This window comes from Bufo bufo, chromosome 5 (assembly GCF_905171765.1).
Source record: "Bufo bufo chromosome 5, aBufBuf1.1, whole genome shotgun sequence".
Classification (NCBI taxonomy): domain Eukaryota; kingdom Metazoa; phylum Chordata; class Amphibia; order Anura; family Bufonidae; genus Bufo; species Bufo bufo.
In genome coordinates this window covers 283,386,229-283,410,185 of record NC_053393.1, presented here as the reverse complement: position 1 = coordinate 283,410,185, position 23,957 = coordinate 283,386,229, and the positions used below count along the sequence as shown (strand labels likewise).

Below are 23,957 nucleotides of genomic sequence, written 5' to 3'. Positions count from 1 at the left end.
AATCCATTTTTTCCTATAAAACAGCAAGGACTAACAGCTAAATAAAAGCTCACAATATATTAGCCTGATTCTGTAGTTTAACCCCTTAAGGACCCATGATGTAGCTGTAAGTCATGGGTCCGATCCCTAAGCATAGTGCCCACAGGCGCGTGCAGTGGGCGCCTTAGCCCCGGGGTCTTTGCTATTTTAAATAGCAGAGACCCTCAGCACATGTATTTGATGAGCCATAAGGCTGATCGCATACATCTTACCTTTCAGATGCCGTGGTCAAATGTGACCACGGCATCTGCGCAGACCAGAACCGGAAGTCACACGCTTCCGGTTCGGTAACAGTGTTTCCCGGCTGAGATCGGGGGACCTGTTACCTCGATCTAATTGACCGAAACCCCAAGCCGGCTTCAGAGTCAATTAGATGTATATTTCAATACAGGCCACTAGGTGGCAGCATTGTATTGCTATAGTGCAATTGAAGTCTTCAATGATGGCTACTAAGCCAGCACTGAATACTATGGGCAATCGAATGATTGCCAGTTATTGTCACCCAAGGTGACTTAAAAAAAGTTTAAAGAAAAGTTTTTGCAAATAGAAAAAATAATAAAAAAACAAATCACTCCCCTTTACTTAAAAAAAATATTTAACTAATAAAAAAAATAAACATCATGGGCATCGCCGCGTGCATAAATGCCCACACTATTAAACTATAACAATATTAATGGCATACAGCAAATGTCATAGCGGAAAAAAAAAAAACTGCCAATTTGCCATTTTTTGTCACCTCCACTACCCAATAATTTTTTTTATAAAAGGTGATCAAAAATTTACACACACTTAAAATTGGTATCACTAAAAAGAACAGATCATCCGGCAAAAATTTTGCCCTCACACAGCCGTGTACACATAGCTACAAAAAAGTTATAGGGGTCAGAATATGGTTATGAAAAAAAAATATTTCCTCAAAGGTTTTAATTTTTTTTTCAGTATTAAAACGCAAAAAACATTATTCAAGTGTGGTATTGTTGGAATCGTACTGACCTGGAGAATGAAGATAACAGGTCAACTTTACTGTATAGTGTACAGTGTAAAAAAATAAATAAAAATCCTTTATCAGAATTGTGTTTTTGCCCAATTTTACCCCATTTGGAATTTTTTTCCCGCTCCCTACTACATGGTATGCAACCGTAAATTGTGCCATTAGAAAGTACAACCCATCCCGCAAAAAATAAGCCCTCATAAGGCAAAGTGAATGGAAAAATAAAAAAGTTAGGACTATGGGAATGCGGGGAGTGAAAAACGAAAACGTAAAAATGGAAAATCCCAGCGTCCTTAAGGGGTTAAAGAAACACCCCATATGTGGCTGTAAACTGCTGCATGGGCACAAGGCGCAGAAGGGAATGAGCAATATATGTTTTTTAGAGGGCAAATTTTACTGGGATAATTTTAAGTTGCCATGTCACATTTGAAGATCCCCTGATGCACCCTTACAGTAGAAACTCCCAAAAGTGACCCCCATATTGGAAACCACAGAATAAGGTGACAAGGTTTTGTTTGCATTATTTTGGGGTACATATAATTTTTGATTGCTCTATATTACGCTTTTTGTGAGATAAGGAAACAAAAAAATGGTTTTTATTTTTTGTTTTTTACAATGTTTCCCTAACAGATTAGATCACGTGCTTTTTTTTATAGAGCAGATTTATACGGAAGCAAAAATACCAAACATGATTGCTTTCATTTATTTTGTTTACGTTTTACATGTAAATGGAGACATAAAAACATGATGCGTGCAAGGACAGCCCTGTGCTCATTGACCCTGAGGTGGTCCCTGAATTTCCGTTCTCGGCCATGGTGTCACAGCCACTATCTCTGGCTGTGACCTTCCGTCCTTGCTCGTTCGGCGCTCCTCGCTGAAGTTTCGTTTCTGTGTGTTATTTGTGGTTCTGTATGGGTTAACTCCCCTGTGTTCCTATTAGGAGTTAATCCTCTCTGTCTGCTCCATGGGTGTGGCCTCTCTGCTGCACCCATAGAACCTGTATATGAGGCTGAGGTTTCCTCAGTTCTGTGTCAGCTCTCCTGGTGTGTGTTGTCTTGTCCTGCTCCTGGTATGTACTCTCTCTCCCATGCTGCTGACCCATGGGATCCATGTCTGTCTGTCTGTGCTCTGTGGGTTTCCCTACTTGTTCATTGACGTCCTCTCTCCCGTCCTCTTTGATGTCCTCTTTCCTGTGTTTCTGTTATCTGTTCTGCCAGTTATGTTTTAATTAACTTTCTGTGTATTCATGTTTCTGTTCAGCAAGCCCTTGCTGCACCTTTCTTTGCAGCAGAGTGCCATGGGTAAGGCCATGCAGTTTACTACTGGTGGAGCAAATCCTTCTCTGCTCATTGTCACTCCTGTTTCCTTGCTATGTACTCCTGCTTGTGTTATTAGTTGCCCTGTTTGTATTTGCCTGTCTATGTTATGTTTGCCTATGTGCCGTCGGTACCTTCTGGTATCTGTTGTCCATTCGTTCCTGTCACTGTCTAGTTCACGCTCCAGAGTGGACCCTGGCAACTTCCTGCTGCAAAGCCTAACCCTACCATCTGGGGCCCTAGTGAATACCAGGAGTTGCTTAGTCACGCCCCTCTGGAGTATTACTAGACAGTGGCGCAGTGGGGGTTTTCTCCCACTGTGCTGACGGTACATAGAGCTCATGTTTTGTCTGTGCTGCCTTCCCTGGTTTTTGTTTGTGCAATAAACTCTTGTGTGTCTGTACCTGATTTCTGTTTGTTTATTGCTTGACGACACGGTGGTCTCTCCTGGGACCTCCAACTCGTGACACATGGTAGGTGATAATGAGGAGGCGTCTGCCCTTGAAGGAGATGGTCCCTGACTTAGAAGTATCTCTTTGGGACCGCCCAACTCTGAGATGAGACTTTAAAAGGATCCTTAAATAATGTGGGGGTAGTCAATGGGGCCCCTCAAGAGCCTTGGGCAGACGAAAGGTACCCTCACTTTGCCATGAAAGGAAACTTGTTGTACAGGGTGACTAAAATCAGTGAAGAATTAGTGGAACAGCTCATGGTCCCAAAGCCATTCAGATGCATGGCAATGGACCTGGCACACGGCCATGTCTTAGGGGGACACTTGGGGGCCGATAAGACCCGTGAAAGGGTTTTATAAAGGTTTTATTGGCCAGGGTGTTACCCAGAAATTAGGGATTATTGCCAGTCCTGCCCTATGTGTCAAGTAACCTCCCCAGTTGCAAACTTCCGCAGCCCTCTAATACCATTGCCTATTATCAAGGTCCACTTTGAGAGAATAGCAATGAATTTGGCAGGGCCTTTGGTGAAGTCCGCTAAGGGGTACCAATGTATATTAGTTATAATGGATTATGTCACCCGGTACCCTGAGGCAGTGCCCTTGAGAAAGGCCTCCTCCAAGGTTATTGCCAGAGAGCGGTTTGAGATTTTTTTCCAGAACAGGGCTGCCCAAGGAGATTCTGACCGACCAGGGGACCCCGTTCATGTCAAGGATAATGTAAGATCTCTGTAAAGTACTGAAAGTTACCCAGTTACGCACCTCGGTTTAACACCCACAGACAGATAGCTTGTTAGAACAGTTTAACAAAACCTTGAAGGCCATGTTGAAGAAAGTAGTTGAAAAGGATGGCTGAGATTGGGATTACCTGTTTCCTTACCTACTGAACTCAATCAGAGAGGTGCCTCAAGTGTCAACAGGGTTCTCGCCTTTTGAGTTGTTGTATGGCAGGCATCCTCGAGGGCTATTAGATATAGCTAAGGAGACCTGGGAAAGTGGGGTCACACCTTACAAAAGAGTGACTGAACATGTCACCACACTGCAAGAGCGAATAGCTCAGGTAATGCCCATTGTGAAGAAGCATCTTCTCCAGGCTCAAGAGGCACAAGCTAAAATATATAACAGGTCGGCCTGTCTTAGACAGTTTAGTCCAGGGGACCGAGTTCTAGTCCTAGTGCCCACAGTGGAGAGTAAATTCCTGGCAAAATGGCAAGAGCCCTATGACTATCGGGTACATCAGCCAGGTATGAAAAAGCCCTATCAGATTTACCATATCAACTTGCTTAAGCCATGGAAAGATAGGGATCCTCCTGAGGCCCCTTGTCTGATGACCCAACCAACCGCCACCATAGAGAATGTGAAGATTGCAGAAGCCCTGTCCCCCTCCCCAAAATACCAATGCAAGCTCCTGTTGCAGCAGAATAGGGGCTTGTTTACAGAAACACCAGGGTTAACAGGTGTCATGCAACATGACATTATCACGGAGCCTCATGCGCGAGAACATTTTAAACCGTATAGGACTCCCGAGGCCCGTAGGGAGGTAGTTTCCAAGGAGGTCCAGAGAATGTTAAAGCTGGGGGTGATTGAGGAATCTAAAAGTGGGTGGTCCAGTCCCATAGTGCTAGTCCCAAAGCCCAATGGAGAGTGGCGATTCTGTAACGACTACCGCAAGTTAAACGAGGTATACAAGGTAGATGCACACCCCATGCCCCGGGTAGATGAGCTTATTGAGAAACTAGAGCCAGCTCGCTATATAACTACCCTAGATCTTGCCATTGGGTATTGGGAAATTCCTTTATTGAAAGAAGCTAGAGAAAAGACTGCGTTTTCCACACCAGAAGGGTCCTTCCAGTACATAAGGATGCCATTGGTTTGCAAGGGGGCCCTGCCATATTTCAGAGGGCTATGGACCAGATCTTAAGCCCACACAGGGAATATGCAGCAGCTTACTTGGATCACATAGTGATCTTCAGTCGTGATTGGGAGAGTCACCTCAGTAAAATTCAAGCTGTCCTACATGCGCAAAGGCCGGCTTCACTATAAATCCAAGTATGTGTGTCATGGGGATGGAAGAGGACAGGTACTTGGGATACATCGTGGGAAGAGGGGTGATAAAACCCCAAGTAAATAAGGTAGAAGCTATCCAAGAATGGTCACGCCCACTTACCAAGAAACAGGTTAAGGCATTTCTTGGTATTGTGGGATATTATAGGAGATTTGTCCCCAAGTTTGAGGAAATAGCAGTACCCCTAAACGACCTTACAAAGGGGGGAAAGTCTTCCATGATCAAGTGGTCGCCCAAGGCTAGAGAGGCCTTACAGAAGCTTAAGTCAGCCCTCTGTAGACAGCCAGTCTTGGTAGCTCTGGACTTCTCCCAAGAGTTTATCATTCAGACAGATGCATCAGAGATAGGCCTAGGGGCAGTGATGTCTCAGGTTATAAATCGTGAGGAACATCCCGTATGATACCTCTGCAGAAAGCCTTCCCCGGCAATTATTCTTTAATTGAGAGAGAATGCTTGGCCATTAAGTGGGTGCTTGATTACCTCCGCTATTACCTCCTGGGATGGAAATTTAGGCTGGTATCAGATCATGCCCCTCTGAAATGGCTAAGGGAGAAAAGGGTAACAATGCCAGTGTCACCCGCTGGTTTCTGGCTCTACAGGATTTTAGGTTTTCTGTGGAGCATAGGCCGGGCAAGCTGCAAGGGAATGCAGATGCCCTGTCTAGAGTATGCAACGTGCTTGCTGAAGTTGCCCAGATCCCCAGCTTTGGGCGGAGGGGGGCATGTAGGAAGGCACCAGGGAGCATCGTTGATGGTAGATATGTCTCACCGAGGTTCCTGGCCTCGGAGAAGTAAGAGCCAGTATTTAATGTGTCAGCGGCAGTAGCTGGTTGACACTTTGTTATTTAGTATAGCTGTGAATAGCTGATCCGAGACGGCTCTTACTGGGAGTAGTCATAGTGCTGGGTGGGTGACCACTCCCCACGTTCCAGGCCGATCCTGACTGGCCTACAAAAAACAGCCAGCAGTGTCAGGTGGGGGTGATTACCTCTTTGACTGTGGAGCTCTGTGGAGGGCTGTGTGGGATCAGAGTCTGAGCTGGAGTGGCACTTCCGGAAAGACTAAGGACAAAGTAAGGTCCACATACACCCCGTGGAGTTATGGTACTGTGCAAAACCATACCTGTGTTGTGCAATAGATACGGAACTTTACTCAAATGTGACTAGAGCAAGCCTGTCACTGCCATTTACTGCTTACGAAACTGCTTACGAAACATGTAAAAGGGTGTGGGGCCTAGGCAGAACATGCTGGTAAGCAGTTCATTATTGAATGCTAGTCACGTTTGAATTTTCACCCTATGTAACAGTCCAGTATTATGGACCTCCATGGGGAGTTCTTCCTTAAAGTGTTTTAGAGCCTATTACAGTATATTATTGTCACAACCAGACAGCTGAGAAGCTCTGACAGGAGCCTTCCAGATCCTCCTCCTTGAGTTTCTTTGTTTTGGTTTCAGTTCCTCACCTCGTTAGTCTATCTCAGCTGTCATGCAGTTGGACTGATTGCTTCCCTTTAAGTTCCTCCCCATAATGCAGTAGTGTGCGGCTTATACAACTTCCTGGAGTGTGTGTGCATGCTGTTCCTATTTCCAGTCCTCTGCAAGATAAGTACTGTTCCTTTATTTGTGATTTTCTGTCTGCTGGATTTCAGGAGACCCTGACTCCCTCCGTGTCTAGTGTAGGGAGCCGGTGGTCGTGTCCCCTCACTATTGCAGGGTCTTCAGTTATTATATAGCCGAGGTACGTGGATATGCGCCCATCCACCTTTGGGGTGTTCGCATAGGCTGAGCAGTCAGGGAGAGTGGCAGGTCTCATGCAGGGGTCTCCCTTTTTGTTCCTGAGTCATTGATGATATTGCATTGTCTTGTTTCCTGTACACCATCCGTGACAATTAGCCCTCTTGGCTTCTATAATGAAGTCTTTTGTGACTCCTTGTATCATTGCTGTCCACTTATATATGCATTTTATTGTTATTTACAAATAACTTGAAATTTGTATTGTGAATCAATGGAATTTGTGATGGAGACTCATCATAAATGTAAAACATAACTTTTACATTAAACTAAAGCTGAACAGTGCGCAAATACAATATTCTGTATATTCTGCTCTCTCTGCATAGAAAGTATTGAAGAATTTTATTTGCCAATAAATTTTCACTGATTACCATCAACAATGCTTGAAGGTTTTCCAGGATTTTCATAATGATGGCCTATCCTCGGAAAGTTCATCAATAAGAGATCGATGGGAGTCTGATTCCAAGCTGATCAGCTGTTTGAGGAAGCCGTGGTGCTCACCGGACCTCCAATAACACTGCAGCCTCCTAGCTGCTTACCAAGCACAATGCCATCGATTTGCTAGAGGTTGTGCTTGGTATAGCAGCTCAGCCCCATTCACTTGAATGGGATTGAGCTGCGCCTGACATGACATCACATCACATCACTCCGTGGAAACTTCCAACAGCTGACTGGGGTGCCGAGAGCCAGGATCTGATATTGATGACCTATCCTGAGGATAGGCCATCAATATGAAAATCCCAGAAAACATCTTTAAAGTCTATGTACACCTTTGGTGTTATTTGTTTTATGAAAAAAATATTTTTCAATTGGTCTTTATTAAAAATATGGCGCCCTTTTTAAACTAGGGATGGAGGGGGTAATTACATTATAGGAAGGGAAGATAGTGCAGATAGAGACCTGGGACAAGGTAACGGAACTGGGGGAGGAATGGAAGGAGGGAACTAGAACAGTTCACAAAGAAAGGTATAGGGCAAAAATATACATAAACCTCTTAATTGTATGTACACTAATGCCAGAAGCATGACTAATAAAACTGGTGAACTGGAATTAGTGATGTTTGAGGACTATGACATAGTGGGAATAACTGAGACATGGTTGGATGATTGCTATTATCCAACCATGTCTCATGGTTTGTTCACGCTTCGTTTGGTGGTAAAAGCAGAATTGCATTATGGATTCTGTTACCACGGAACACAATGCAATTCTATGACGAAATGCATAACGGAATGCCTTTAGAGGCATTCCGTTATTCATTCCGTCACAATAGAAGTCTATGGTCTGCATAACGGATCTGTCTCGTTTCCGTTATGCAGAAGAGCACTCCCCGGCATAACGGAAATGGAACGGATGTGTCTTGCACTTTTATTATTCCGTCATAGAATTGCATTATGGTCTGTGGTAACGGAATCCATAAGCGTGAACGAATTTTAAAATATGAAATTCACTCATCTCTAATAGCTATCACTGGGCAGTTAACGTACAGGGTTACAGTCTGTTAAGAAATGATTGTCAAAACCAGAGAGGGGGAGGGGTCTGCCTGTATGTAAAGTCCTGTCTAAAACCCACACTCCGGGAAGACATAAGTGAAGGACATGAACATGTGGAGTCACTGTGGGTAGAAATACATGGAGGCAAAAACAATAATAAAATACTAATAGGAGTTTATTATAAGCCACCTAATATACCAGAGTCCACAGAAAATCTACTACTAAACTAAACAGATGAGGCAGCAAATCATGAGGTCGTTATTCTGGGGGAATTCAACTAACCAGATAAAGACTGGGAAACTGAAACCTGTACATCTCATAAAGGAAAAAGGTTATTGGCAATAATCAAAGACAATTACTTTTACCAACTGGTTCAGGACCCGACGAGGGAGGGCCACTAACCAATAGACCTGACACAACAACAGATGTCCAGGTTGAGGGACACCTGGGAAATAGTGACCATAAAATAATAACTTTCCAATTGTTATTCAAAAGAGTGTTTCTTCAAGGAGGAACAAAAATACCAAACTACAAAAAAGCAAAGTTTTTTGCCAACTTAGAGAGGCCATTGACCTAACTAATTGGGACAAAGTCCTCAAAAATAAAAATACAGCCAAGAAATTGGATATTTTTAAAGGCATCCTAATATCTAAATGTGAAAGGTACATACCTTATGGGAATAAAAGTGTAAGGAACACAAAGAAAACCAATGTGGATAAATAGAATAGTAAAGAAAGCAATAAATGACAAAAAGAAAGCATTAAATCACTAAAACAGGAGGGGTTTGAGGAAGCAATGAAAAACTATAAGGAAAAAAATAGATTATGCAAAAGACAAATAAAATCAGCCAAAGTAGAGACAGAAAGATTCATTGCCAAAGAGATTAACCATAAAATGTCTTCAATTATATAAATGGTAAAGTGTAAAAAGTATAAATCTCAAGGTGTCGGCCCTTTACAGAGTGATGAGGGGGGAGTTGCAGAGAGCGATAATGAGAAAGCAAAGCTAAATATTTTTTCTCCACTATATTTACTGAGGAAAATAAACTGTGAGATGAAATGCAGAATGTCAAAGGAAATTCCCCTATTAAAAGTGCCCTGTCTGACCCAGGAAGAAGTATAGCGGCGTCTTAAAAAGATTAAACTAGACAAATCGGACCAGATGGCATACACCCCCGTATCCGGAGAATTAAGTAATGTCATAGCCAGACCCTTATTTCTGATATTTAAGGACTCTATACTGACAGGGAGTGTTCCAGAATATTGGCGCATAGCAAATGTGGTGCCAATATTCAAAAAGGGTCCAAAAACAGAGCACAGAAACTATAGGCCGGTAAGTTTAACATCTCTCATGGGTAAACTGTATGAAGGTTTTCTAAGAGATGCTATCTTGGAGTACCTCAATGAAAATAAGTAAATAACACCATATCAGCATGGCTTCATGAGGGATCAGTCATGTCAAAGAGGTAAGTTCTAGACTTGACCGCGGCAAATCAATGGATGTGGTATATCTTGACTTCTCCAAAGCATTTGACACTGTACCACATAAAAGGTTAATATATAAAATGAGAATTCTTGGACTAACTGTGTCAGTGATAGAAAACAGAGGGTGTTTATTAACGGTACACACTCAGATTGGTGGGGTACCACAGGGGTCAGTATTGGGCCCTATTCGCTTCAATATATTTATTAATGATCTTGTAAAAAGCTTGCACAGTAAATATAAATTTTTGCAGAGGACAGTATACTGCTACAGATGGATCTGGATAGATGGCTTGGGCAGTTGACGTTTAACACTGACAAATGTAAGGTTATGCAAATGGGAACGAAAAATACATGTCACCAGCAAATACTAAATGGTAAAACACTGGGTAACACTGACATAGAAAAGGAATTTTAGTGCACAGCAAACTAAACCAATGTCAGGCAGCTGCTGCCAAGGCCAATACGATAATAGGTAGCATCAAAAGGGGCATAGATGCCCATGATGAGAACATACATAGTCCTGCCACTTGACAAATCACTAGTCAGACCACACATGGAATACTGTGTACAGTTCTCGGGTCCTGTGTACAAGGCAGACATAGCAGACCTGGAGAGGGTTCAGAGAAGGGCAACTAAAGTAATAACTGGAATGGTTGGACTACAGTACCCAGAAATATTATCAAAATTAGGGTTATTCACTTTAGAAAAAGGGGAGATCTAATAACTATGTATAAATATATCAGTGGTCAGTAGAAAGATCTCTCCCATCATCTGTTTATCCCCAGGACTGTGACTGTGATGAGGGGACATCCTCTGTGTCTAGAGAAAAGAAGGTTTGTACACAAACATAGAAGAGGATTCTTTAGGGTAAGAGCAGAGAGACTGTGGAACTCTCTGACTGAGGAAGTGGTGATGGTGAATTCACTAAAACAGTTCAAGAGGGGCCTGGATGTATTTATGGAGTGTAATAATATTATAGGCTATAATTACTAGAGATGGGTTGTTGATTTATTCTGATTGCCTGATTGGAGTCGGCAAGGAATTATTTTTCCCTTAAAGTGGGGAAAATTGGCTTCTACCTCACAGTTTTTTTAATTTATTTTTTGCCTTCTTCTGGATCCACTTGCAAGATAACAGGCTAAATTAGATGGAAAGATGTCTTTTTTCAGCCATATAAACTATGTTACTATGTTAATATGTTACTATGTACCTAGCTGAGATGCTCTAGAAGCAGCCTTTGGATTTTCTCTCTTTTTAGTCAGTCAGGGGTGATGGGCTCCTTATGTCTGCTCTCTGACCTTATAAACACTCATTATACACATTATAAACACTAATTATAGCTCAGTTCACCTTACTGATAAGAATGTGGATTAAAATAAGTTTTTATGACCTCTTTAGAGACAAGGTTTATGAGAGCACCAGCAAAAAGTGAAAGTACCAACCACACAGCTAGAAAAACTGTTAACTCTTTGTGACAGACTGGCTCAATATTTTTAATAAAGACCAATTGAAAAAAAAAGAGTAAAATGCAATCATTAAAAAAAATTGCATCCGAAAGTGTAAATAGCAAATGTAACTAGCAAATAGTGCAAATATAAAAAAATGTCAACTTACTGTCACTTGCATTTCTCACTGGATATGACTGTGTATAATTATTTACGCACTCCAGCAACTGAGGACTGATAGATGCACAGTAATTTTCCACAGCTTTTATCTGTGATGGGCCTGGAGATGAATCAGTTCGAAATATTGCTTGACAGTATTCACGACAGTTGGTGTGCCGCCCAGCATAACTACAGCAGACAGAACCCACTGAAAAAAGTACAAAAAGCCAATCAATTTTATACCAAGTGCTTGTGAAATATGGTGCGAAACATATATACTAATATATATATATATATATATATATATACACACTCACCTAAAGAATTATTAGGAACACCTGTTCTATTTCTCATTAATGAAATTATATTGCATTTAGGGGTGTGGTCCTGGTCAAGACAATCTCCTGAACTTTAAACTGAATGTCAGAATGGGAAAGAAAGGTGATTTAAGCAATTTTGAGCGTGGCATGGTTGTTGGTGCCAGACGGGCCGCTCTGAGTATTTCACAATCTGTTCAGTTACTGGGATTTTCACGCACAACCATTTCTGGGGTTTACAAAGAATGGTGTGAAAAGGGAAAAACATCCAGTATGCGGCAGTCCTGTGGGCAAAAATGCCTTGTGGATGCTAGAGGTCAGAGGAGAATGGGCCGACTGATTCAAGCTGATAGAAGAGCGACGTTGACTGAAATAACCACTCGTTACAACCGAGGTAAGCAGCAAAGCATTTGTGAAGCCACAACACGCACAACCTTGAGGCGGATAGGCTACAACAGCAGAAGACCCCACCGGGTACCACTCATCTCCACTACAAATAGGAAAAAGAGGCTACAATTTGCACGAGCTCACCAAAATTGGACTGTTGAAGACTGGAAAAATGTTGCCTGGTCTGATGAGTCTCGATTTCTGTTGAGACATTCAAATGGTAGAGTCCGAATTTGGCGTAAACAGAATGAGAACATGTATCCATCCTCTGATGGCTACTTCCAGCAGGATAATGCACCATGTCACAAAGCTCGAATTATTTCAAATTGGTTTCTTGAACATGACAATGAGTTCACTGTACTAAAATGGCCCCCACAGTCACTAGATCTCAACCCAATAGAGCATCTTTGGGATGTGGTGAAACGGGAGCTTCGTGCCCTGGATGTGCATCCCTCAAATCTCCATCAACTGCAAGATGCTATCCTATCAATATGGGCCAACATTTCTAAAGAATGCTATCAGCACCTTGTTGAATCAATGCCACGTAGAATTAAGGCAGTTCTGAATGCAAAGGGGGGTCCAACACCGTATTAGTATGGTGTTCCTAATATTTCTTTAGGTGAGTGTATATACATACATACATAGATACAATGGATATAAAAAGTCAACAGAACCCTGTTAAAATGTCAGGTTTCTGTGATGTAGAAAAATTAGACAAAGATAAATCATTTCAGGACTTTTTCCACTTTTAATGTGACCTATAAACGGTACAACTTATTGTAAAAACAAACTGAAATCTTTTAGGTAGAGGGAAGAAAAAATATAAAAATAAAATATGGTATATAAGTGGTTGCATAAGTGTGCACACCCTTAAACTAATACTTTGTTGAAGCACCTTTTGATTTTATTACAGCACTCAGTCTTTTTGGGTATGAGTCTATCAGCATGGCACATTTTGACTTGACATGATTTGCCCACTCTTCTTTGCAAAAACACGGCAAATCTGTCAGATTTCTAGGGTATCTCCTGTACACAGCCCTCTTCAGATCACCACACAGATTTTCAATCGGATTCAGGTCTGGGCTCTGGCTGGACCATTCCAAAACTTTAATCTTCTTCTGGTGAAGCCATTTATTTGTTAATTTGGATGTATGCTTTGGGTCGTTGTCATGCTGAAAGATGAAGTTCCTCTTCATGTTTAGCTTTCTAGCAGAAGCCTGAAGGTTTTGTGCCAATATTGACTGGTATTTGAAACTGTTCATAATTCCCTCCAGCTTAACTAAGGCCCCAGTTCCAGCTGAAGAAAAACAGCCCCAAAGCATGATGCTGCCACCACCCTGCTTCACTGTTGGTATGGTGTTCTTTTGGTGATGTGCAGTGTTGTTTTTGCGCCAAACATATCTTTTGGAATTTTGGCTAAAAAGTTCAACCTTGATTTCATTAGACCATAACACCTTTTCCCACATGCTTTTGGGAGACTTCAGAAGTGTTTTTGCAAAATGTAGCCTGGCTTGGATGTTTTTCTTCGTAAGAAAAGGCTTTCGTCTTGCCACTCTACCCCATAGCCCAGACATATGAAGAATACAGGAGATTGTTGTCACATGTACCACACAGCCAGTACTTGCCCGATATTCCTGCAGCACCTTTAATGTTGCTGTAAACCTCTTGGTAGCTTCCCAGACCAGTTTTCGTCTCGTCTTTTCATCAATTTTGGAGGGACGTCCAGTTCTTGGTAATGTCACTGTTGTGCCATATTTTCTCCACTTGATGATGACTGTCTTCACTGTGTTCCATGGTATATCTATTCCCTTGGAAATTCTTTTGTACCCTTCTCCTGACTGATACCTTTTAACAATGAGATCCCTGTGATGCTTTGGAAGCTCTCTGTGGACCATCGCTTTTGCTTTGGGATGCGACTAAGAAAATTTCAAGAAAGACCAACTAGAGCAGCTGAACTTTATTTGGGGTTAATCAGAGGCACTTTAAATGATGGCAGGTGTATGCTGACATGCTTGACATGAATTTGAATCTGATTGCTTAATTCTGAACACAGCTACATCCCCAATTATAAGAGGGTGTTCACACTTCAACCACATTATTTTAGTTTTTTTTGTTTTCTTCCCTCTACCTAAAAGATTTCAGTTTGTTTTTCAATGGAGTGGTACAGTTTATAGGTCACATTAAAGGTGGAGAAGTTCTGAAATGATTTATCTTTGTCTCATTTTTTATAATACACCCTGTACAGAATTATTAGGCAAATGAGTATTTTGACCACATCATCCTCTTTATGCATGTTGTCTTACTCCAAGCTGTATAGGCTCGAAAGCCTACTACCAATTAAGCATATTAGGTGATGTGCATCTCTGTAATGAGAAGGGGTGTGGTCTAATGACATCAACACCCTATATCAGGTGTACATAATTATTAGGCAACTTCCTTTCCTTTGGCAAAATGGGTCAAAAGAAGGACTTGACAGGCTCAGAAAAGTCAAAAATAGTGAGATATCTTGCAGAGGGATGCAGCACTCTTAAAATTGCAAAGCTTCTGAAGCGTGATCATCGAACAATCAAGCGTTTCATTCAAAATAGTCAACAGGGTCGCAAGAAGCGTGTGGAAAAACCAAGGTGCAAAATAACTGCCCATGAACTGAGAAAAGTCAAGCGTGCAGCTGCCAAGATGCCACTTGCCACCAGTTTGGCCATATTTCAGAGCTGCAACATCACTGGAGTGCCCAAAAGCACAAGGTGTGCAATACTCAGAGACATGGCCAAGGTAAGAAAGGCTGAAAGACGACCACCACTGAACAAGACACACAAGCTGGGCCAAGAAATATCTCAAGACTGATTTTTCTAAGGTTTTATGGACTGATGAAATGAGAGTGAGTCTTGATGGGCCAGATGGATGGGCCATGGCTGGATTGGTAAAGGGCAGAGAGCTCCAGTCCGACTCAGACGCCAGCAAGGTGGAGGTGGAGTACTGGTTTGGGCTGGTATCATCAAAGATGAGCTTGTGGTGCCTTTTCGGGTTGAGGATGGAGTCAAGCTCAACTCCCAGTCCTACTGCCAGTTTCTGGAAGACACCTTCTTCAAGCAGTGGTACAGGAAGAAGTCTGCATCCTTCAAGAAAAACATTATTTTCATGCAGGACAATGCTCCATCACACGCGTCCAAGTACTCCACAGCGTGGCTGGCAAGAAAGGGTATAAAAGAAGAAAATCTAATGACATGGCCTCCTTGTTCACCTGATCTGAACCCCATTGAGAACCTGTGGTCCATCATCAAATGTGAGATTTACAAGGAGGGAAAACAGTACACCTCTCTGAACAGTGTCTGGGAGGCTGTGGTTGCTGCTGCACGCAATGTTGATGGTGAACAGATCAAAACACTGACAGAATCCATGGATGGCAGGCTTTTGAGTGTCCTTGCAAAGAAAGGTGGCTATATTGGTCACTGATTTGTTTTTGTTTTGTTTTTGAATGTCAGAAATGTATATTTGTGAATGTTGAGATGTTATATTGGTTTCACTGGTAAAAATAAATAATTGAAATGGGTATATATTTGTTTTTTGTTAAGTTGCCTAATAATTATGCACAGTAATAGTCACCTGCACACACGGATATCCCCCTAAAATAGCTAAAACTAAAAACAAACTAAAAACTACTTCCAAAAATATTCAGCTTTGATATTAATGAGTTTTTTGGGTTCATTGAGAACATGGTTGTTGTTCAATAATAAAATTAATCCTCAAAAATACAACTTGCCTAATAATTCTGCACTCCCTGTATATATATATATATATATATATATATATTCATGAAAAAAGGTCAGGCAGCACTCCTTCAGCTACTGCTGTAATGGTATGGGTGCCCGCGGTGGTCCCTCGATATGGGACGGGATCAATACCAGAAGAAAATCCACAGCACTCCTTGAAGTAAAAAATGTGCAATTTATTCACACATGTCAGCAAAGACAACGTTTCGGTCCTCTCACAGGGCCTTTCTCAAGTCAAGTGAATATAAAAGTGCATAGTGCAACAATAAATACATCTCTACATCATGACCCTTTACATTGTTAACCAATAGGGTACTAGTGCACTCCCATTCGTGGGTGTGTTACAATTCATATAATTAACTCCACATGTTAACATATACACCAACGAAAGTCAAAGCGTACCAGTGATACATTTGATAGTGTTCAATCTTCATGAGTGTATACAAGTGCATACAGTAAAGTGAACAGTGCAATTTAAAAAAAGCATAGACTATAATACCTTGCCAATCGCCTGACCGTGGATCAAAGAGCATGAGGAGAAGGCGTCTTTACTTGTCTTGGGAGCGCGCCACTCATCCGCTTCCACTGCTCCTTACTGCGCATGTATCTCTCCCACTTCCTCTATGACGCAGCATATAACCATCATGCGTCGCCTCTGGGGTGGACGCCAGCGTGGTGACGCCAGATCGACCGCGTCCGAGCGCAGCAAACACTGAAAGTGTGGGTCAGCACGCAGCTCAATCGTCCGCGCCTCAGCACGAATCCTCGTCCACCATCTTAAATCAGGGCACCCGTTTGGGCAATATCATTACGTCTCCATACCACCTCATGTCTCCTTGTCCCCATCTAGTACCCGGCACAGGCAATAGTCAATGCATACAAATATATATGTTAATATAGACATATCACTCTAGCTTCTAATCAATTCACCTTATACAGCGAGCAGACAACATCAGGTCATAGGTCATGTAGACTGGGTAATTAGCTAACCATTCCTCCTGTCACCCTAAATTCCACATTTAACCCTTTCGGTTTCAGGGTATCCAGCCTAAAAATCCACCTTAGTTCTGTTTTCTTTAATTTACTCAATCGGTCACCTCCTCTCTCCAGTGGTTTCACATGGTCTATAATCATAAATTTTAAATCACTTTCTTTATGATTTTTTTCTGCAAAATGCTTTGATACGGGCAAATCTCTTCTTTTATTCCTAATTGATTGTCTATGGTTATTCAACCTAATTTTAAGATCACAAGTGGTTTCACCAACATATAATTTTTTACAAGGGCACCATAGTACATATATCACCCATGACGAGTCACAGGTGAGATAATGCCTTATTTCAAAGGTCTCACCCGTGTCTGGATGCGTGAACACAGATCCCTTGGCCATCTGTTTACAGTTCACGCATCCCAGACACGGGAAAGAGCCCGTGCGCCTTGTTTTGAAAAACGTCTGTCTCAATTGTCCTTTGACTGGTACTTTAGAGTGTACTACCTTATCCCTGATGTTCCCTGCTCTTCTGTATGCCATCATAGGTGAATTTTTAAAGGCAGCAACATTGGGGTGCCCACTACTTAGTAAGCCCCAATGTCGCCTCACTATCTTTTCAATGTCGGGACTTAACTCATTATATGATGATACAAACGGCAATCTATCACTAGTTTGTCTTAGTTTGGGGGTCAACAACTCATCTCTAGGGATCTTTTTGGCTCTTTCCGCATGTTTCTTTACTAGCCTTTTAGGGTACCCCCTATCTATAAAGGACTGTTCCATATTTTTCATCGCTAAATTCATATTCTCATCTTTATCAACTATTCTCCGTACTCGTAGCATTTGACTGAACGGCAGAGAATCCACCATCCTTCTTGGATGCCCACTGGTGAAGTGCAACAATGTATTCTTATCTGTGGCCTTAATATTCAAATCCATATACAGCTGTTCATCCTCAATATATACTTGTGTATCCAAGTATTGCACCCGGTCAGTCGATGCCGTTAACGTAAACTGGATCTCCCGGTCAAGAGAGTTCAAGTATACGCGAAAGTCCATCAACTGCTCCATAGTGCCACCTCAAATGAGGAAGATATCGTCTATGTATCTCCACCACGTCAAAACCTGGTTGAAGTGGGGAGATACATAGACAAGACGTTCCTCAAATGACCGTACAAAGATATTTGCATAGGTGGGCGCGGCATTAGAGCCCATCGCCGCGCCCATCTTCTGCAAAAAAAATTGTCCCTGGAACACAAAATAATTGTTCCTCAGGGACAGTTCCAACAGTGTCAGTATAAACTGTCGGACTGGAGCGGAATACTCAGAGTGTTGTAACATTTCCGCTACAGCCGACACGCCTTTTCCATGATCAATCGAGGTATATAATGACACTATGTCAAAGGAGGCCACAATCGCCCCCTTAGGGACCCGCATCCCTTTGATTTTGGTGATGAAGTCTCCGGTATCCCTAACATACGATTTCGCTCCCATGGCATATTCTCTGAGTATCTTATCCAAGAACACATTTATGGACTTTCGCGTATACTTGAACTCTCTTGACCGGGAGATCCAGTTTACGTTAACGGCATCGACTGACCGGGTGCAATACTTGGATACACAAGTATATATTGAGAATGAACAGCTGCATATGGATTTGAATATTAAGGCCACAGATAAGAATACATTGTTGCACTTCACCAGTGGGCATCCAAGAAGGATGGTGGATTCTCTGCCGTTCAGTCAAATGCTACGAGTACGGAGAATAGTTGATAAAGATGAGAATATGAATTTAGAGATGAAAAATATGGAACAGTCCTTTATAGATAGGGGGTACCCTAAAAGGCTAGTAAAGAAACATGCGGAAAGAGCCAAAAAGATCCCTAGAGATGAGTTGTTGACCCCCAAACTAAGACAAACTAGTGATAGATTGCCGTTTGTATCATCATATAATGAGTTAAGTCCCGACATTGAAAAGATAGTGAGGCGACATTGGGGCTTACTAAGTAGTGGGCACCCCAATGTTGCTGCCTTTAAAAATTCACCTATGATGGCATACAGAAGAGCAGGGAACATCAGGGATAAGGTAGTACACTCTAAAGTACCAGTCAAAGGACAATTGAGACAGACGTTTTTCAAAACAAGGCGCACGGGCTCTTTCCCGTGTCTGGGATGCGTGAACTGTAAACAGATGGCCAAGGGATCTGTGTTCACGCATCCAAACACGGGTGAGACCTTTGAAATAAGGCATTATCTCACCTGTGACTCGTCATGGGTGATATATGTACTATGGTGCCCTTGTAAAAAATTATATGTTGGTGAAACCACTTGTGATCTTAAAACTAGGTTGAATAACCATAGACAATCAATTAGGAATAAAAGAAGAGATTTGCCCGTATCAAAGCATTTTGCGGAAAAAAAATCATAAAGAAAGTGATTTAAAATTTATGATTATAGACCATGTGAAACCACTGGAGAGAGGAGGTGACCGATTGAGTAAATTAAAGAAAACAGAACTAAGGTGGATTTTTAGGCTGGATACCCTGAAACCGAAAGGGTTAAATGTGGAATTTAGGGTGACAGGAGGAATGGTTAGCTAATTACCCAGTCTACATGACCTATGACCTGATGTTGTCTGCTCGCTGTATAAGGTGAATTGATTAGAAGCTAGAGTGATATGTCTATATTAACATATATATTTGTATGCATTGACTATTGCCTGTGCCGGGTACTAGATGGGGACAAGGAGACATGAGGTGGTATGGAGACGTAATGATATTGCCCAAACGGGTGCCCTGATTTAAGATGGTGGACGAGGATTCGTGCTGAGGCGCGGACGATTGAGCTGCGTGCTGACGCACACTTTCAGTGTGTGCTGCGCTCGGACGCGGTCGATCTGGCGTCACCACGCTGGCGTCCACCCCAGAGGCGACGCATGATGGTTATATGCTGCATCATAGAGGAAGTGGGAGAGATACATGCGCAGTAAGGAGCAGTGGACGCGGATGAGTGGCGCGCTCCCAAGACAAGTAAAGACGCCTTCTCCTCATGCTCTTTGATCCACGGTCAGGCGATTGGCAAGGTATTATAGTCTATGCTTTTTTTAAATTGCACTGTTCACTTTACTGTATGCACTTGTATACACTCATGAAGATTGAACACTATCAAATGTATCACTGGTACGCTTTGACTTTCGTTGGTGTATATGTTAACATGTGGAGTTAATTATATGAATTGTAACACACCCACGAATGGGAGTGCACTAGTACCCTATTGGTTAACAATGTAAAGGGTCATGATGTAGAGATGTATTTATTGTTGCACTATGCACTTTTATATTCACTTGACTTGAGAAAGGCCCTGTGAGAGGACCGAAACGTTGTCTTTGCTGACATGTGTGAATAAATTGCACATTTTTTACTTCAAGGAGTGCTGTGGATTTTCTTCTGGTATATATATATATATATATATATATATATATGTATACTCCTGAAATTCTGTAGCAGGCTAAGGTCAGGAAAGACTTTGCATTCTCCATGACTTGTATGTGAAAAATCATTTGATAACTTGTAATACAGTAAAATAAAGATGGAAGGCGGTCTGTACCTACATGGACTATACCTGCAGCTGTTTATTTGATTAATGTCCATAGTGTCCACACATTTTCTCAAATCAAAGATAAACTCAAAAAGACCTTTTCAGTGCACCAGAAAAAGTGTTTTGGGGAAAGCCACAACTTTTCCCCAGGAGAAATCTGAAGTGTAGTTCTGAGCCTGAAATCACAGAGCTCTTCATGCAAGCGGAAGCCTGGTAGACGGGAAGCTTTAAGGTACTATTACATGAACACATGCCATACAGATCACAATAAACGATGTATCGACTCGTTAGCAACAAAAATTTTGCTTACTATACACATCGATAATTGTTCGGACTTGTGGTCTTTACACGTTCATTTTTAAATCATTCATTGTCATTACATGTAAAGATGGTGGACAGATGCTTAGTCAAGAGGGTGGTATGTGATTATTAGCGAGTAGATCACTCTATATTATACAAACAGATTAATGAGGAGCGATGGACAGTGGACTCAGCTGCCGAAGAAAGGTACTGTATCAGAAGAGGAATCCTCCATTAGCGACCATACACGAAAAAGAAAGGGGTCTTATCAGATGACTTATTAGAGTGCTTATTGTAGAAAAAACTCTGCCCAGGGGGCAAAGTCATCATGAAGTGCAGAGATGAAATATTGCAAATAGTTGACTTGATTAGGACCTGATTAGAGCCCATTAGTCTGCGGAATATAAGCAGAGGATAAGTCCAACTTGATATCCAGTAGATCACAGGTAGCTCTCCACAATTTCGACACTCCACTCCATGTTCAGATACAATGTGTAAGGCCAAACCATGCAGCTGAAAAATGTGTTTCACAAACAACTTGACTAGTTGACAGGCAGAAGATAGGCTGGAAAGAAGGACAGAGTGAGCTATTTTAGAAAATGGATGAGCCATCACACCCAGACTGCAGTGTATACAGATATAGTGCATCATGAGGAAGATCAGTGATATTATCCATAGCTATGTGTTGCAATAGTGGATCTGGCACTGGTAAGGGTAGTAATAGTCCTGCAGGTCTTTTCTTTGGAGTCTTGTTTGAGGTGCAAGTGGAAGAGGAGGCTACGGATATCCTGAGAAATTGTAAGTCTCACCAATAATGTTGTGAGATTAGGTTTGCAGTTTTTTGCGAAGACCAGGTTGACCAGTGATTTTAGAGTGATGCCCCCAAGCCAGGACCTGCTTCTTCTTGGCTACAGGGACATATGTCTTGCCAGACAGAATGTCATTAGGCAGAACTGGAGCAACAGAGATGAATCAGCGGGATTGATGATATGCCGGGGCTCCTCTACCCGGTCAGCAGGGTCAAATGAATGGAAAAGAGAATCTGAATTGATATTCTCAGCCTGGTGGAAATGCAGAATAATCTCAAACCAACTGAAGTATAATTACCACTAGGCTTAGCAAGAATAGAGATGCTGAGCAGACCAAAGATAGGTCTCAAGTTCTTGTACTCTGTGTGAATGATGACAGGGTGGCAGGTGCCCTCCAAAAGATGTTTTCATTCTTCAAGAGCCAACTTGATTGAAGGCAGTTTTCTGTCCCCCGATAAAGTAGTTGGAATGTGACGGAGAGAAGAACTTAGAAAAGAAGCCACAAGTGATGATCTTACCAAAGGAACCTTTCTGGGTAAGGACAGACACGACCAACAATAACTACTTAGCAAAATCTGTGTGGTGCAAATTTGAGCCTATGGCGGCAGCTATCTAGGGGGTCTGGAATGTGGCTTCTGCCTCTGGTGTCCAACCCTGACATTTATTCAATTTATTCCACAGTTAGCTTCTCTGGGTCCATCTCAACGCCACAGTCAGATTATATAGCCCAGTCCATTCATTAAAATGGACTACAGAATCCAGATACTAAGCCTCCTATCTCATATTGTCCACACGCGTTTTACGACTTCTCACAACACAGTCAGGTGAGCGACATATCATCTTTAAATACTGCCACCTTTTGTTTCCGTTTCAGACCCTATGTCTGCACTCTTTCTAGCAATCCCATCATTAAAGGTGTTGTCCAAGTTATTTTTATTGATGACCTATCCTCAGGATAGGTCATCAATATCAGATCGGCGGGGGTCCAACAGTCGCCACCACAAGTGTATAGGAACGAGTCATCCCATTGAAATGAATGAGACTGCTTGGGTGTAATTACACCTGCTCACTGCTGCAGATGCAAGGGCAAGCAGGTAAACAATGAAGAGGAGGCAGCGCTGATCAGCGGGGGTGCCAGCTGTCGGACCCCCGCTAATCTGATATTGATGACCTATCCTTCGGATAGGTCATCAATAAATATAACTTGGACAACCCCTTTAAAGTCACAGAAGATGTTGTTGATGAATTCCTGGAAGATATCTGGATCGTTGCAGACCAAAAGGCATAACGAGATTCTCTGTGCCCTCTCTATTTTACTAAAACAAAAAAGCAGTAACTACTCACCTTGTCCCATTCCTGATGATCAGATCCAGCACTCCCCTGAAGGCACAGATCAAGCTGCAACACTGTGTGGGAGGAGCACAGGCAGATTCTCGCACTACAGGCTCCTCCCACTGGCTAGCAGCGCAATCTGTGTCTACAGGCTGAATGGTGAAGCAGGGAAGAGAAGGCTCCCTGCATCATCATTCAGTGCACCAGCCTGAAGAAGAGAAGGAGCTGAGTGGTAAGCGAGTGACACAATGCTTCAGCAATAAGCACTCCCATCTGTATTGATGGCAACGCTCATTGCTTCTGTACACCCCCTGACAGCGGGCACCCGGGATGGAATCCCCCCTTGACCCTCCTCCTTTGGCACCCCACTGCATTTTACTCATATGGATATATATTTTTTTGAGATTAATATATAACATACATGTTTAATCCAGTAATGCCAATACTGTATAATGCAGAACAGAATAAGTATATATAATTTCAACACTTACTTTCATTCCTAGTAACACAGCTAATTAGCGCATTCTAAAAAGAAAAAGAGAAACATTAGTTCTTTCAGATTTCACGCGTTCCGTTTAGGTTCTGTTCACTACTACTGTATACCGTTCCATCAAGTGTTTATAATGGCAAAAATGACGTACAGTTGTGTTCAAAATTATTCAACCCCCAATGCTGTAAAGGGTTTTAGGGAATTTAGTGTACATTTGTAATTGTGTTCAGAATGAAATCTTACAAGGACTTTTTAAAGAACCAAATGCAACTAAAATTACATCAATTGTTTTTGTAATACAGTATTAAATGTTTTTTTTGTGATTTCTTCATTGACACAATTATTCAACCCCTTAAAGACTACCACTCTTAAGAACAGAGGTTCATTCAAGTGTTTTCGATCAGGTATTGAAAACACCTGTGGATGTCAAGGAGCAGCAATCAAGCATAATAAGCACCAATTAGGCAGATTTAAAAGGACTGTGATACTCAGCTCCTTCTAGACATTTACTGGTGTGTTTACAAACATGGTGAAGTCAAGAGAATGGTCCAGGAAGACAAGAGAAGAGGTGATTCCTCTTCACAGGAAGGGCAATGGCTATAAGAAGATTGCAAAGATGTTAAACATACCAAGAGACACCATAGGAAGCATCATTCGCAAATTCAAGGCAAAGGGCACTGTTGAAACGCTACCTGGTCGTGGCAGAAAGAAGATGCTGACTTCGACTGCTGTGCGCTACC

At 42.0% G+C, this 23,957-nt stretch overlaps 1 protein-coding gene across 1 annotated transcript in view; it reads right to left on the bottom strand.

The window, feature by feature from the left end:
- RECK (reversion inducing cysteine rich protein with kazal motifs) overlaps positions 1-23,957 on the bottom strand; it is a 1,014,637-nt gene that overhangs the window by 680,486 nt on the left and 310,194 nt on the right. The window contains exons 7-8 of the mRNA XM_040433615.1: positions 23,219-23,252; positions 11,236-11,433 (exon numbers count right to left, since the gene is read on the bottom strand). Of these exons, the coding sequence (XP_040289549.1) occupies positions 11,236-11,433; positions 23,219-23,252 (232 nt within the window). The remainder of the gene's footprint in view (positions 1-11,235; positions 11,434-23,218; positions 23,253-23,957) is intronic.